At 43.5% G+C, this 12937-nt stretch overlaps 1 protein-coding gene across 2 annotated transcripts; it reads left to right on the forward strand.

The window, feature by feature from the left end:
- The first annotated feature begins 116 nt into the window (after positions 1-116).
- katna1 (katanin p60 (ATPase containing) subunit A 1) lies at positions 117-11165 on the forward strand. Of its 2 annotated transcripts, none has more exons than XM_069196155.1 (11): positions 117-295; positions 893-1066; positions 2161-2297; positions 5066-5255; positions 6071-6189; positions 6976-7081; positions 7275-7433; positions 8050-8176; positions 9027-9161; positions 9517-9643; positions 10052-11165. In XM_069196155.1, the coding sequence occupies exons 2-11, from the start codon at positions 896-898 to the stop codon at positions 10248-10250; spliced, it is 1470 nt and encodes a 489-aa protein (XP_069052256.1). In that variant the 5' UTR covers positions 117-295; positions 893-895; the 3' UTR covers positions 10251-11165. The 2 variants fall into 2 exon arrangements, with proteins under 2 accessions (XP_069052256.1, XP_069052255.1); XM_069196154.1 differs by having other exon boundaries at positions 117-263.
- Positions 11166-12937: the final 1772 nt, after the last annotated feature.

Here is a 12937-nt window from a genome sequence, read left to right on the forward strand (position 1 = left end):
GAGTGCACCGCAACGTAGGTGAAATGTAGCTGACAAACGCACCCCCCCCCCCCAAAAAAAAAGTTTTCTCCTTTTCAAATGGCTGAATGTCCCGGACACACCCCTCGGCAGGTCCGGCCGCACCAGGAAATGACGCCTGCTGTTTGACTTCAAACTCTCCCGAGGCGCTGCGGCGGCGCAGGATGGGCGGACAGGCTTGAGCTTGCAGGGAGAGAGGCGCCGTCGTTTTCAGGGACGACAGTGTCTGCAGTTCAGCTTTAATGGTACTTGCGCTTCTCCTTGCTTCCCGCAACAGGTGGGTGTTTTAGGGCTTCCTCACAACAACAACAGCAACTGCAACAACAACATGGAGAGGAGCCGGGTGCGGGTCGGGGGGCAGTGAGGACGCTTTCTTTGTCGTCCTCTGCTGATTTTTATTAGGCACGCCAGCCGCAAGAGTTAGCACTGAAGTTGTTTTAAGACTGGTCCGGGAGGTTAACACACTCTCGGGGTGCGTGTTTAGGTTGTGGGTGTTAGTACCGGCCTCGTTTTATCGTCGCGACGAACAATAAGCGAGCCTCCGGCTTGTTTTTTTTTATTAATGATCTCTGTCACTGCTCGACGCCGTCGCTGAGAGCCGTCTGAGGGATGGTCGTCGAGGCGTAAGATCATTTTTAACAGAAGTTTTAGTGACGGGCTGCAGCCTGTCCCTCCCCACGTGTCTGGAGGCGAGGTGGAGATGGAACCGGGACCGATCCCGGCCCGGGTCCGCCTGGCCCGGGCGGTGGTACCGAGCGGCTCCGGAGGCCGGGTTACATATGGCAATAAAGTTCAAGTCAAGTCAAGTGTCTGGCACACGGGGCGGGTGGTGATGACGCTGCGTGTGGTCTCTCTCCCCCCCACACACGTGTAGGTGATGTTCAGCATGAGTCTGCTTGAAATCAGCGAGAACGTGAAGCTCGCCCGGGAGTACGCCCTGCTGGGGAACTACAGCTCCGCGCTGGTCTGCTACCAAGGCGTGCTGGAGCAGATCAAGAAGTACCTTTTTGCAGTCAAGGATGCCGCTTTGCAGCACAAATGGCAACAGGTAACCACTGTTTCAGGTTTCAGGTTTATTTAAAATAGGGTGACCATGTTTCGGTTTTTAAAAAGAGGGCGGGGATAATCTACACTCGACACATGCCTCCAAAGTAATGAATCTTTATGGTTCTTTCTGATTACAAAATCAATTTAAGCTCCATCTAGTTTTTATTAAACTTCCTGGTAAGTTTTAAAAAAAACAGTTGCAGGTGTGCTCTTTCTCTTACATAATGGCAAACAAGGAAAAATAAACATTCAGCCTTGTTTAAAACCAACGAATGTCTTAACATCTAAGGAAAAAATGAATACATCGTCCTCATTGGTTGCAAAAATGATCAAGTTTAACAAAACATTTTGAAATATAATGAAACACGTTCAACTATTTCTCATGGCCATCAAATGGTTTTTGTAAGTACAAAACATCTACCGGTAATACATGGAAGGAAGGAAAACCTGTATGCCGATTGTCTGTTTACACAGTCTGAGTAACGAGCAAAACAAAATCCCGGACAGTTTTATCAATTCCGGTCGGACCGATATTTAAGGTCTCGGAAAGAGGGACGTCTGGTCACCTTTACTCAAAACCATTGCTTATCGCAGGCATCAAGGGCTGGTTTCGGGATTATTGGAGTCCAAAGCAGATTTGCCTAAATTCACATGGGGGAGTGCAAGACAGGCGCTGTTCAGGTGTCCACTGTATGGAAGCAATCCTAAGAAATGTTGGCAGTGAAGGGCTATTTGCTCATAAGGTTACAGTACTGTAATTGAATAGGTGGTTCTTTGAGGCGCCTGTAGTTTCACAACTTTCAGCAGTACTGCATTATTAAAAGTGCGAATGAATTGTTACAGTTAACTTTTAACCTTTGGATACAATTAATAAGCAGTGAAATAAAGTTTCCTTGTGTTATGAGTGTGTTTTGTAAGAGCAGTGCAATGCTTAAAACTAGTACATGAAGCGGTTTTATGGTAACTTTGGTCTGAAATAGACTAGAACGTTAGGCAATGGCTGTGTTCTAAGAAATAAGATAATGATAAAATGTATAATAGTGGAGCTTGTAGAAGCAGTACATGCCGTTAAGTCCCGAGTGTCTCTCTTAACAGGTGTGGCAGGACATAAATGATGAAAATAAACATGTCCGGGAGATAGTGAGCACTCTGGAAAGCTTCCAGTTGGAAAACACGCCCTCTAAACCCCCAAGTCAAGACGGAGACATCTGGCCTGTTCAGGTTGAGCGCAGGTATGTGCCCCGAAGTGGAAGACATTTTTGACGTCCCTTGACTTCTCATGCAAGACTTGGGGTTTCAGATCTTGTATTTGAGTGCAGGTTTAGTGTGTATTTCAGGGTGACGTGGTTGATCTAATCGGTGGCTCTTGATCCCGGAGTGCCCTGTGTCTGCTGTTTTTGTGTTCCAACAATTCCTCAGTCCCTCGTGCTGGTGCCACTACTGTAATTGATCGGCTTGCTGCTTTAAGCCCTGGATTTTGCTCTCGGGCCTCGATGGCATCAGAGTCACTCTAGCAAAGTCTTTTCAATTCAATAAAGTTGTTGGCACACCTCTTGCAAAAGGGATCCCCTGATCTTAACTTTAATCATCTGCTGCAGGGGCAAGTTTCTTTTGATGTGCAGCACCTATAGGTATAGAGGTAGTATTATTCTGAAATTTACTTTCACGCTATTGGAATAAACGCCAACTAAATTGGGCTTTGAACATAGCTGCTGTATGGTCAGCTCCTCACTGTGTGGTTAAAGATGAGGAGAACAATAAGGCAGTTGTCTGAAGGAAATTCTCCTGGATTAATTCATATGACCTGGCTTAGCGCAGTGGTAGACTCATAGTGTGGAGCTGTCCTGATTTACTGCTTTTTCCTTCAGATCTTTGGACCTTAAAAGGTCTAAAGTAATTATGGCCTTAAAAGTATATATTGTTTTGACATGTTCTGAAAAGGTCTTTTTTTTTCCCCCCACAAGCAGTCATGGAAGACTGCTCTGCCTGCTTTTTTGTAAAGCGTTGTGCAGTATTCCTGCAGCCAAGATCTAAAAGACTTTGATTTATAAGTTGGTTGTCGAGTTTTAGATGAAAACAAATATAAAGAAGCATATCTGTGTCGGGATTTAATTTGCAGGATTAAACAAGGAGTGTGCCTAAGTGTAACTGTTTTTGAAAATGGTCATTTCTCTTACACTTAACTGCACTGTGAGCTCCTGTCTGGAGTTGTGTGTTTGGGGTGCACCTACTCTGCACTGGATTATCATCTTATTTTTTAGACGAGCTGCTGTCAAGTCCTCATTCCACATGGCACTCGTTCCAAACAGAACAACAGAAGGTGATCATAGAAAAGAGCTTTTTTTAAACTGCACTGAAGACTTCAGCACTCGAGGAAGAACGAGTACAGTGTTCCTTTGTTCCACATGAGCAGTTAGATAAATTCATCCTTATCTGTCGCTAAAAACTGCTGCTGTATGGAAATTTTTTAGAAAAGGCTCCTAGCTTTTTTGAAGCTAATCTAAACCATAGTTACTCTGTGAATTATAAAGTCTTCTTAAGGTTTTTCAGTATTCCCAGCCTCTACATGGTGACCGGAATTGAACACTGTTTTCCCAATCATACATTGCAATGATTTTAACTTTTTTTTTTTCTCAAGTGGCAAACCTTTCTGTATAGAGTTTAATGTTTGGATAGATGAATAACTCAGGGGTTGCAGAGTGGAGCAGAGGTCAGGGCTCTGTACTTCACACTGAAAGGCTGTAGATTCTAATCCCAGGTGAGACCCCGCTGTCATTGCCTTCAGCATGGTACTTCTCCCGGAGCTGCGTCAGTCACATATCCAGCCACGACAGTAGGTGCAAGTGTTGGTTTAGATACGTGTCCATCAGACTGGCAGCTGTCGTGCCTTTTCCCTTCTCTTGATGGAGACAGTGAGACGACCTGAACTCTAAATACCTTACAGGCTCAGTACCACATGTTCTTGGTACCTGCATGTAGTGCAGTGTATATGTCTAATTAAATGTAGTTTGCCAGGCATCAGTCTAGTCTTGAGAAATGTTCTTATTATTCCTGCTAATATTGAATTATATCCACGCTAAACCTGAATTTGAACACATCTGTGCTGCCATTTAAAAAAAAATAGATGGAGGCTCAAAGGAAGGTGGAGTTAAGTAAACAGTGCAGAGCAGGGAATGAGCTAGAGACAAAACACTCTTCAGATCAGTTTCCATTCGTGTGGTTCGTAGTTGCGGTTTCTAAACCATCCTGATGTATAGAATAATGAGGGTTCTCTTATTAGTATAATAATAATAATTGCTTAAACTTATATAGTGCTTTTCTGGACACTCCACTCAAAGCGCTTTACAGGTAATAGGGATCCCCTCCACCTCCACCAGTGTGCAGCCCCACCTGGATGATGGGCCCACACACCAGCTCTCAGTGGGGAGGAGAGCAGAGTGATAAAGCCAGTTCAGAGATGGGGAATATTAGGAGGCCATGATTGGTACACGCCAGGGGGAAATTTGGCCAGGACGCCAGGGTTACACCCCTACTCTTTTCGAGAAACACCCTGGGATTTTTAATGACCACAGAGAGTCAGGACCTCGGTTTTACGTCTCATCCGAAGGACGGCGCGTGTTTACAGTATAGTGTCCCCGTCACTATACTGAGGCATTAGGACCCACACAGACCTCAGGATGAGCACCCCCTGCTGGCCCCATTACCACCTCTTCCTGCAGCAGCCTTAGTCTTTCCCAGGAGGTCTCCCATCCAGGTACTGACCATCCTCACACCTGCTGGGCTCTAGTGGGGCTGCCAATTGTGAGTTGCAGGGTGATATTTCTGCTGGCTGAATGAATTGAACAAAGGTCTTAATCTTCCCAATCCCATGCATTTTTAGGAAACCCTGTTTAAAAGCATATTTGTGCCTCGAGTTCAGTGCGGGACAGACTTGCCGGCTTGCTAAGGGTTCTGTAACCTGTGAGTGCTGTTTGACGTCTCCTCCTCCTGTCCCCCGAAGGTCATCGCCTTGCCCTGCCCGCCGGCAGCCTGTTCCATACAAGGACGGTAAAATCCACCACAACAATCGGCTGAGTGGGGCTGGCAGGGCTCAGCATCGGCAGGTAGCCCGCGGAGCCAACGGCGACCGAGCCAAGCCGGTCCGGAGCAAAGACAAGAGAGAGGCGCCAGGCAGATCAAAGGAGGACAAGGTGCTGCATGTTTCCCTGCTATTAACGGCAGCCCGTTTGCCCTTTTCTGTGCACTCTTAAACGCTTCCAAAATGCATCCCAGCTAGCAGATTTAAAATAATAACATTCATTCAAAATCTCAATTCTGCAGGGGTGTGGCCATGTTTATAAAGATGTTTATAAAGTAAGAACAATTGTGGAATTTTGTATGCAAGTGCAGTTTAATGCATGCCTTTATTTTCGTGCCTTTTCTGTAAAACTGTTTTTGAATGTAGAAAAGTGCACACTTGTTCTAAAAGAAAAAAAAATCACTTTAGTGGTTTTTAAATATCATCCCAAAATGTATTCCATTTAATAGCACTTTTACTCTCAATTATCTACACTTCAGTTTTATCCTAATCATCACTGTGCCATAAGCCTTTTATTTTGAAGTAGCAAAGCATTGTAGTGAACTTCCTATGTCCATCAGAGGTGTCTGTTTTAATTTTCTGAGATGTCCACTGTAAAAGAACGTTCTCCCTGAATGTCATTCTTTCAACTTCATATGTTCTGTATATCATTGGTCAAGTTTTGTGTTTGAAATCTGCTTCTTGTGAAGCATACTGTACATGAGTGTGATGTAAAAAAAACAGATTAAATCTGAAACAATTGGTTGATTAGGGTTATTCTAACATGACAAAATAAGACCAAATTAATCCCATTTGCTAACGTTTGCATGGTCATAAGCATACAACCATAACACTAGACTTGTTATTCTGGTTTGTGATTCTCAGAATGATCAGATCTCCCTTAATTCCCTGGAGTAAGTACAGTAATTGTTGGTTTTTGCATTACAGAATAAATCTGCTGATGTTTCAGAGACTGAAGTCAAGAAGTTTGATGGAACTGGATATGATAAAGACCTTGTAGAGGCCCTCGAAAGAGATATAATCTCTCAAAACCCAAATGTGAAATGGTGAGTAAAAAGTTCTTTTTGTGACATAGTGTATCATTAGTGGCTTAACAAGGAAATTCTGTGGAGTTCATTTTGGCACAATTCATTTTCCTGTTTTTATATTACAAGCACCTTACCTCCTGATTTTACAGAAACAATGGTGTTTTGAACACTAAACAAAAATTAAATTTTTCATGAACTCAAAGGGCAATTGGACATTGGTGACCTGATAATATGTACATAAATCATAGAAAGTTAAGGTAAATGTATAACACATATATGCATTGTAGTGAATAGCAGTAATATGTTTTAACGAGTAATGTTCATTTCAAATAGACATAAAATCAAAATAGAACAAAAAAAGAAAAGATTATTGCACATAAATAAAATGGAAGTCACATACTATGCCTGTTACACATTTACCTTTTCATGCTTTTCACAACACCTGGCTTCCTGTGTAAGATACATCTTCCTCAACTTACCTGCTGCACTAGCAGGTGATGTTGATCAGCACTTGGCAGTCATGATGGCTGGATATTTTGAGATGAAACTCGCAGGATGTGCCAACGCCGTACTTGTTTTGCAACAAATAACAGTGGAAAGACGGAGACAGTGCGGTATAACTTTGAACTGACAGAGCATGTAACCTTTTTCTGATGCGCATTTTGACACAAATTCCTTATGTGAAACCCTGAATTTGTTAGGTACAGAATGTACAAGACTGCGATGAGTCTTCCAGTAAATACTTGGGTGTTGGGTAGTATCCTTTTAAAACCCACATGTAATTATCTTATCTTCCATCTCCAGGGATGACATTGCAGACTTGGAAGAAGCCAAAAAACTGTTGAAGGAAGCTGTCGTACTGCCTATGTGGATGCCGGAGTTCTTCAAGGGAATTCGTAGGCCCTGGAAGGTACTTATGGAATATTTATGAAGTTTTCCCAGGGTGTGGCCGTTTCAGTAAACCTTGCTTTGCATGCAGGTGTTCGGCCTTTTCCTGGATGTGCCAGAAGGTTTTGTGTGTTTTGCAGTAGCGTGTGGAGCGCGCCCGTGTTCACCAGCTGGATTGAGATCGCTCTGTTTGCTAACCGTCTGTTCCCGTGCAGGGAGTGCTGATGGTGGGCCCCCCCGGCACAGGAAAGACGCTGTTGGCCAAAGCCGTGGCTACGGAATGCAGAACCACCTTCTTCAACGTGTCTTCATCAACACTCACCTCCAAGTACAGAGGAGAATCTGAGAAATTAGTACGACTCCTGTTTGAGATGGTAAACCTCCCATGTTTTTGGCTGAACTAGAGTGTCTGTCGCAATTTAAGAGCGGCATGGCAGTGCAGTGGTGAGCAGCGCTGGGGCCCTGGGTTCAGTTCCTGGGGTGCTGTCTGTGTGGAGTTTGCATGTTCTCCCCGTGTTCCTGTGGGTTTCCTCCGGGTGCTCCGGTTTCCTCCCCCTGTCTAAACAGTCCAAAAGGCTTCTGGGAAGACGGGCCTGATGTGAGTGTGTCTATGTCTGCGTTTGTCTGCCCCGTGATGGGCTGGCGTCCCGTCCAAGATATACCCCGTCTCGTGCAGGTTGCTTGCTGGGATAGACACCGGCTCCCCTACAACCCTGACTTGGAAGATGCAGTTAGAAAACGTATGGATGTTGCATTGTACTGTAGCTGTCGCTGCGGAAATGCTCAGATTTTTGTTTTTAGTTTTTGTCTTCGTCTGGTATAAGCGGATTAGCGGTTTACTGCGTCGTGGAGGGAAGTATTTTTTGAGAAGTAATTGTCCTCGCCTAAATCCCTTAAAAAAGCGAGCAGAATCCTATGCTGAGAACCCGCCCGGTGTGAATCGGTATGACGGGGTACAAACTGGCCCTGCGGTGTCTGTTGTGCTTCCAGGCCAGGTTCTACGCTCCCACCACCATCTTCATCGACGAGATCGACTCGATGTGCAGCCGCCGGGGAACGTCGGAAGAGCACGAGGCCAGCAGGAGGGTGAAAGCAGAGCTGCTCGTCCAGATGGACGGTAAACAGAGCTGCCCGTTCCCACAGCGAACACGTCAGTCCGGCTCATTGTCATGCGCACAGGGGCGATGAGATGCTTATTTGCATGTGCGCTCCTATACCAGTACGTTAAAGGAATCGCCAAAAACAAGAAGTTGAATAACGCATGACTTTTAAAAAAAAGCCAGACAGGCAGTGTAAGAAAATAAACACATCAGCGTGAGCCAGTCGTAGGGGCAGAGTTCAGCAATCTGACAGCTTGTGGGAAGAAACTGTCTCTGAATCTGGAAGTCCGTGCCTTCATGCTCCTTCATGCACCCCAAAAACTGGGGTGATTGTTGTCCTAAGCGATGTTTCCAACATAGACGCCTTTCTGGAAAGCAGTGTGCACTGTAAGTGAACGTGAAGTGAACACACCATCTGGAGTCACAGGTGCCCTTCAACCAACTAGAAGCTTAAATTCCTAGGATAAACATATTGCCCATCATTCAGACAGTTTCGTTTCATTTTAATACTCTATTTGGTGATCGAGATTGCATGTCTGTAGTGTATGATAATTTGTCGTTTCTCCTTCAGCTGTTTGTACTGGCTGCCCAGATACAAAAAGACACTGATGTGAAGTGAAGCATTGTCTCTGGGTGGCGATGTATAATGTGGTGTTTCTTTGCAATTAAAGTGTTTTTAAAAAGCCTTGCTGTGAATATAACAAGTCTTACCTTGCCCATCCTAGATATTGTAGGGACTACACCCAGATAAACGAGTGTATTAAGTTCGTTTTTACAATTATATGCAAGTAAAATTAATCTTGCTTTTGAAAGCAAATATTCATTTTGTGTTTGAAAAGGCCTGTCACTTTAATATCCTCCTAATAGGTGTGGGCGGGGCCTCAGAAAATGAAGACCCGTCAAAAATGGTCATGGTTTTGGCAGCCACAAACTTCCCCTGGGACATAGACGAGGCGCTGAGACGACGACTAGAAAAGAGGATTTACATTCCTTTACCTTCAGGTAAGTGAGCTTGTCCTCCACTAAGTCCCAAGGCTTGAAGACATGATTGCATCAGTGAAAAGAATGTTTTCAGGAAATATGTGACTTCATCTGTCCGCTTCAGGCATAGGGATAAATACTTGGACTGATCCAAGACTGAGAAGACAGTCCCGTCTTAAGTATACGAGAAATTACATGTAAGGCTTGACTGATATTTTTCTGTGCTCTACGCTTTTGTTGTTTTTAAAAATTTGAATGGTGCATCATTAGTTTCACATTTGGGTATGACAACTCGCAATAAGTCCAATCTTGGCTCAGTACACATTGTCCTTGCCTTTTCTGTGGCTTTATGTGACTAGTGATGTTTTTAATCCAGCTAAAGGCAGAGAGGAGCTCCTAAAGATCAGCCTGAAAGAGCTGGAGCTAGCAAATGATGTTGATATGGCGAAAATAGCAGAGCAAATGGAGGGTTATTCTGGAGCTGACATCACCAATGTATGCAGGTAAGGCTTTAAAAACCCTTTCTGGTCTATTGAGTAGATATTGAATTCGGTTTGGGGTACAGCTATTTACTGGATACAGGGAAGGTTTATTGGATTTTGTGTATCTACAGTGACAGATGTGCTTTTGGCTTTAAGCACGGAGAACTTTGTAAAGAAATAAGCTAACTACTGTGAAAGAGTGCATAATTATGGTATGTTTAAGGTGCTTTTGAAAACGAGTCTCAACTGCTGAGTGACATTCCCCTTGAAAGCAGTAGTTAAGGCTGTCGGGGAATTAAATATTTCATGAATGGAAAATTGTCAGAAATGCTGTGGCGCCTAACTACTGCTCAAGCATCTTCTTCGCAGATAAACAGGTGGAGGCCAGCGCATAAATTCCTTTTTTCTTTTCCCCTTGGTTTTGTCCAGAGACGCCTCCCTGATGGCCATGCGCCGGCTCATTGAGGGCCTGACGCCGGAGGAGATCCGCAACATCTCCAGAGACGAAATGCACATGCCGACCACCATGGAAGATTTCGAGACGGCTTTGAAAAAGGTGTCCAAGTCTGTGTCCGCAGCAGACCTGGAAAAATACGAAAAGTGGATTGCGGAATTTGGCTCCTGTTAAGGCATTTTTTTTTCCCCTTAGAACTTAGTTTTAAAACCTCCCTAACGCTCAGGGGAAAACAGGTGCAGTTCCTGACCGAAGATTTTTTTTTTCCATCTGGGAAATGTGTAGCAGGTATTTGACGTGACCTGTGCAAATCAGAATATTAGGGTTGTTCCATGATTATGAATTAAGATTATAATTCATAAGTTCCTGATTATGAATTAAGTGCAACAATTTAATATTCATGTTTGATTCTGTACTACAGCCTGATTGATGGGATAAGGTCATTCCTTGATTGGGCTCTCATCTAGCTCATTCTGATTCTCAGAAATTTGAGCAGCCAATGAGTCTGCATTTTTAAAAGTAGAAAAACATGAAATATTGGTGGCATTACAGTCAACTGTTGATGTCCTTTTAGAAGTTAATATTTCACGACTGCTTCAAGATCAGTTCATTGCATTTTCAGAAAGTTATCTGCATTTGAAATCGGATGATTCATTTTATCTGTCAGGTTGTAGAACTGTCTATAAAATTACATCAACCTCTAGCACTTGCATCATATTTGAGATGGGAGCTTATGAGACACTCCTTATTTTTTCATTTTTGTTGTAGGTTATCAGCATCTTCATTATTTCTTGCTTCGAAATGAAGATGAGCACTTTGAAAAACACTAAGTTCTTGCACTTCACAGGGTAGGTCTAAAAACATTATTTCCTGACTGTGGAACAAGAAAAGCAGAGTTACATACCTCAGATGAATGAGATCTTTAAGTATGGAAAATTTTAGCACTTGTTGCAATATTCATCTGTACGTTGCGCAAATGGTGATCATGTGTTTGTGTATATTAGCCGAAGTGCCTGTTGAAGATTACCTTGTCAACCTTTCTGGGACAGTAATGTTACACTGTTGCAATAAAGTTAGATGTGTGTTGCACACATTGGTCACATACAGCATTTATTACTTCCAACTGTTAACTGCACAGCTACTACCATTGTTAAATGATATTTCAGTTGCATGAACTGGCAATAACTTTTACATTTAAATGAACATATAATTAGCAAAACTTCTTAAATCTGATTTTTTCATATCGGCACATTCTTAAAGGCATTGAGCCACCAGGTGGTGCTGTGTATGAACAGATAAGATCAGATCAATTTATTGGCCATGTACAATTTCTTGCATTAGGAATTTCTTTTCGCAGACCCCAGCTTGCTCTCCATGAGACATACACAAAGGGAGAGAAGCTTGGGGTCAGAGTTGGGGTTAAGGGCCTTGCTCAGGGGCCCAATGGAGTAGGATTCCTCTGCTGGCCGTGGGATATGAACCAGCAACTTTACAGGCTCAGATCTGTAGCCAGGGTGTCACTGCTCAGGCCTAGGAGATGGTATGGTTAAAATCTTTACACCTGTCTGAATCAGGAAAGTCCACCGTTCTCTGGTGGGGAGCATGAGGCAGTGGACAAAACTGCCTGTAGTCCACCCGCTGAGCCATATTGCAAGCATGGCAGGAATAGAGAGGAAGTTTAGTGCCAGTTACAAGAAGCAGCATGTCCCTCAGTAGTCTTGGCACAAGCCTCCAGCTGCCACCGTTTCACAGGAAACCAGTAGTCCTTGCCAGCTACTCTCTACCCCACCCCAAGCTACACTGAGCCAGTTACGCATTGCTGCTAAGGGAAATCCTGCTCACGGGCCCCAGGCTGTCTAGAGTGCAAGTACCTTTACCCTTTGGATACCCTAGGAATCCAACTGGATTACTGTAACGTTTCTACTCCATGTCAACATCCTCTGCCAGTAGTGGCTCTTGAAAATTGTTTGCTTCGATAATGGAAGAAATAAAGTGCATCCTGTCAAAGGAACCGTCATCCACTGAGACTGAAAGGGGAACTACAGCTTGAGTATGAAAGCTTGGTATCCAAATGATTTGTGAAATTCTACAAATTCTGAATTAAGTGCAAAATTGTGAACTTGGTGAAAATACTGTATAGCCTCCATGTTGATGGAAGACAAGAAACCGCTAGTCTTGCCACAATGAAAGCGAGAGGTTGTGTGAATTGTGACACAAGTGGCCCTTCCTGCTCCCTACTCACTGCACAAGAACAAGAAACATGGTCTCCTTACAACGTAAATCCTTTTTCGTCTATTTGAACCAGTGTGTGTATTTTAAACAATGCTGTTCAGAACATAGTGGTTGCACATAAAACAAAGGATCAGATCAGCAGAAAGTCAAACCGTTTCCTTTTCCAAAGGATCATCAGCTAACCAAGAGCTGGGTAATAAACATGAGCACAGATGTTGGTCCCATCAATAAGTGTCTTGATGAGATTCAGTGTTGTAAGAGCAAATTAGTACAGAATTTTCCTTCTAGGTGTGATTTACTATGAATAACCACCAATGATGGAGCACTTTTGCAAAACCTGAAAATAAATGAGTATTTTAGTTGGCTGGCAGGTTGCTCTTTTTTGTAGTATTAAGATGAGTATCTAAACAACATCTGGCCTTGTATGTGTTGGTTTCACGAAAATATTTAAAATCTAGTAGTTCCAAAATTGGCTTGGTCTAAAGCATGTTTACAGTGCAAGGGCCGCTTTTGCGTCATCAGGCGCTTTGTTGCCTGGTTCTGAATCTCGGACAATGACAGCAATATGGTGCTACAATGAAACTTCATCTCTGTGGTGATGTTAATTGGAGGTTGTACTCCTTGCCGTG

This window comes from Lepisosteus oculatus, chromosome 2, assembly GCF_040954835.1.
Source record: "Lepisosteus oculatus isolate fLepOcu1 chromosome 2, fLepOcu1.hap2, whole genome shotgun sequence".
NCBI lineage: Eukaryota > Metazoa > Chordata > Actinopteri > Semionotiformes > Lepisosteidae > Lepisosteus > Lepisosteus oculatus.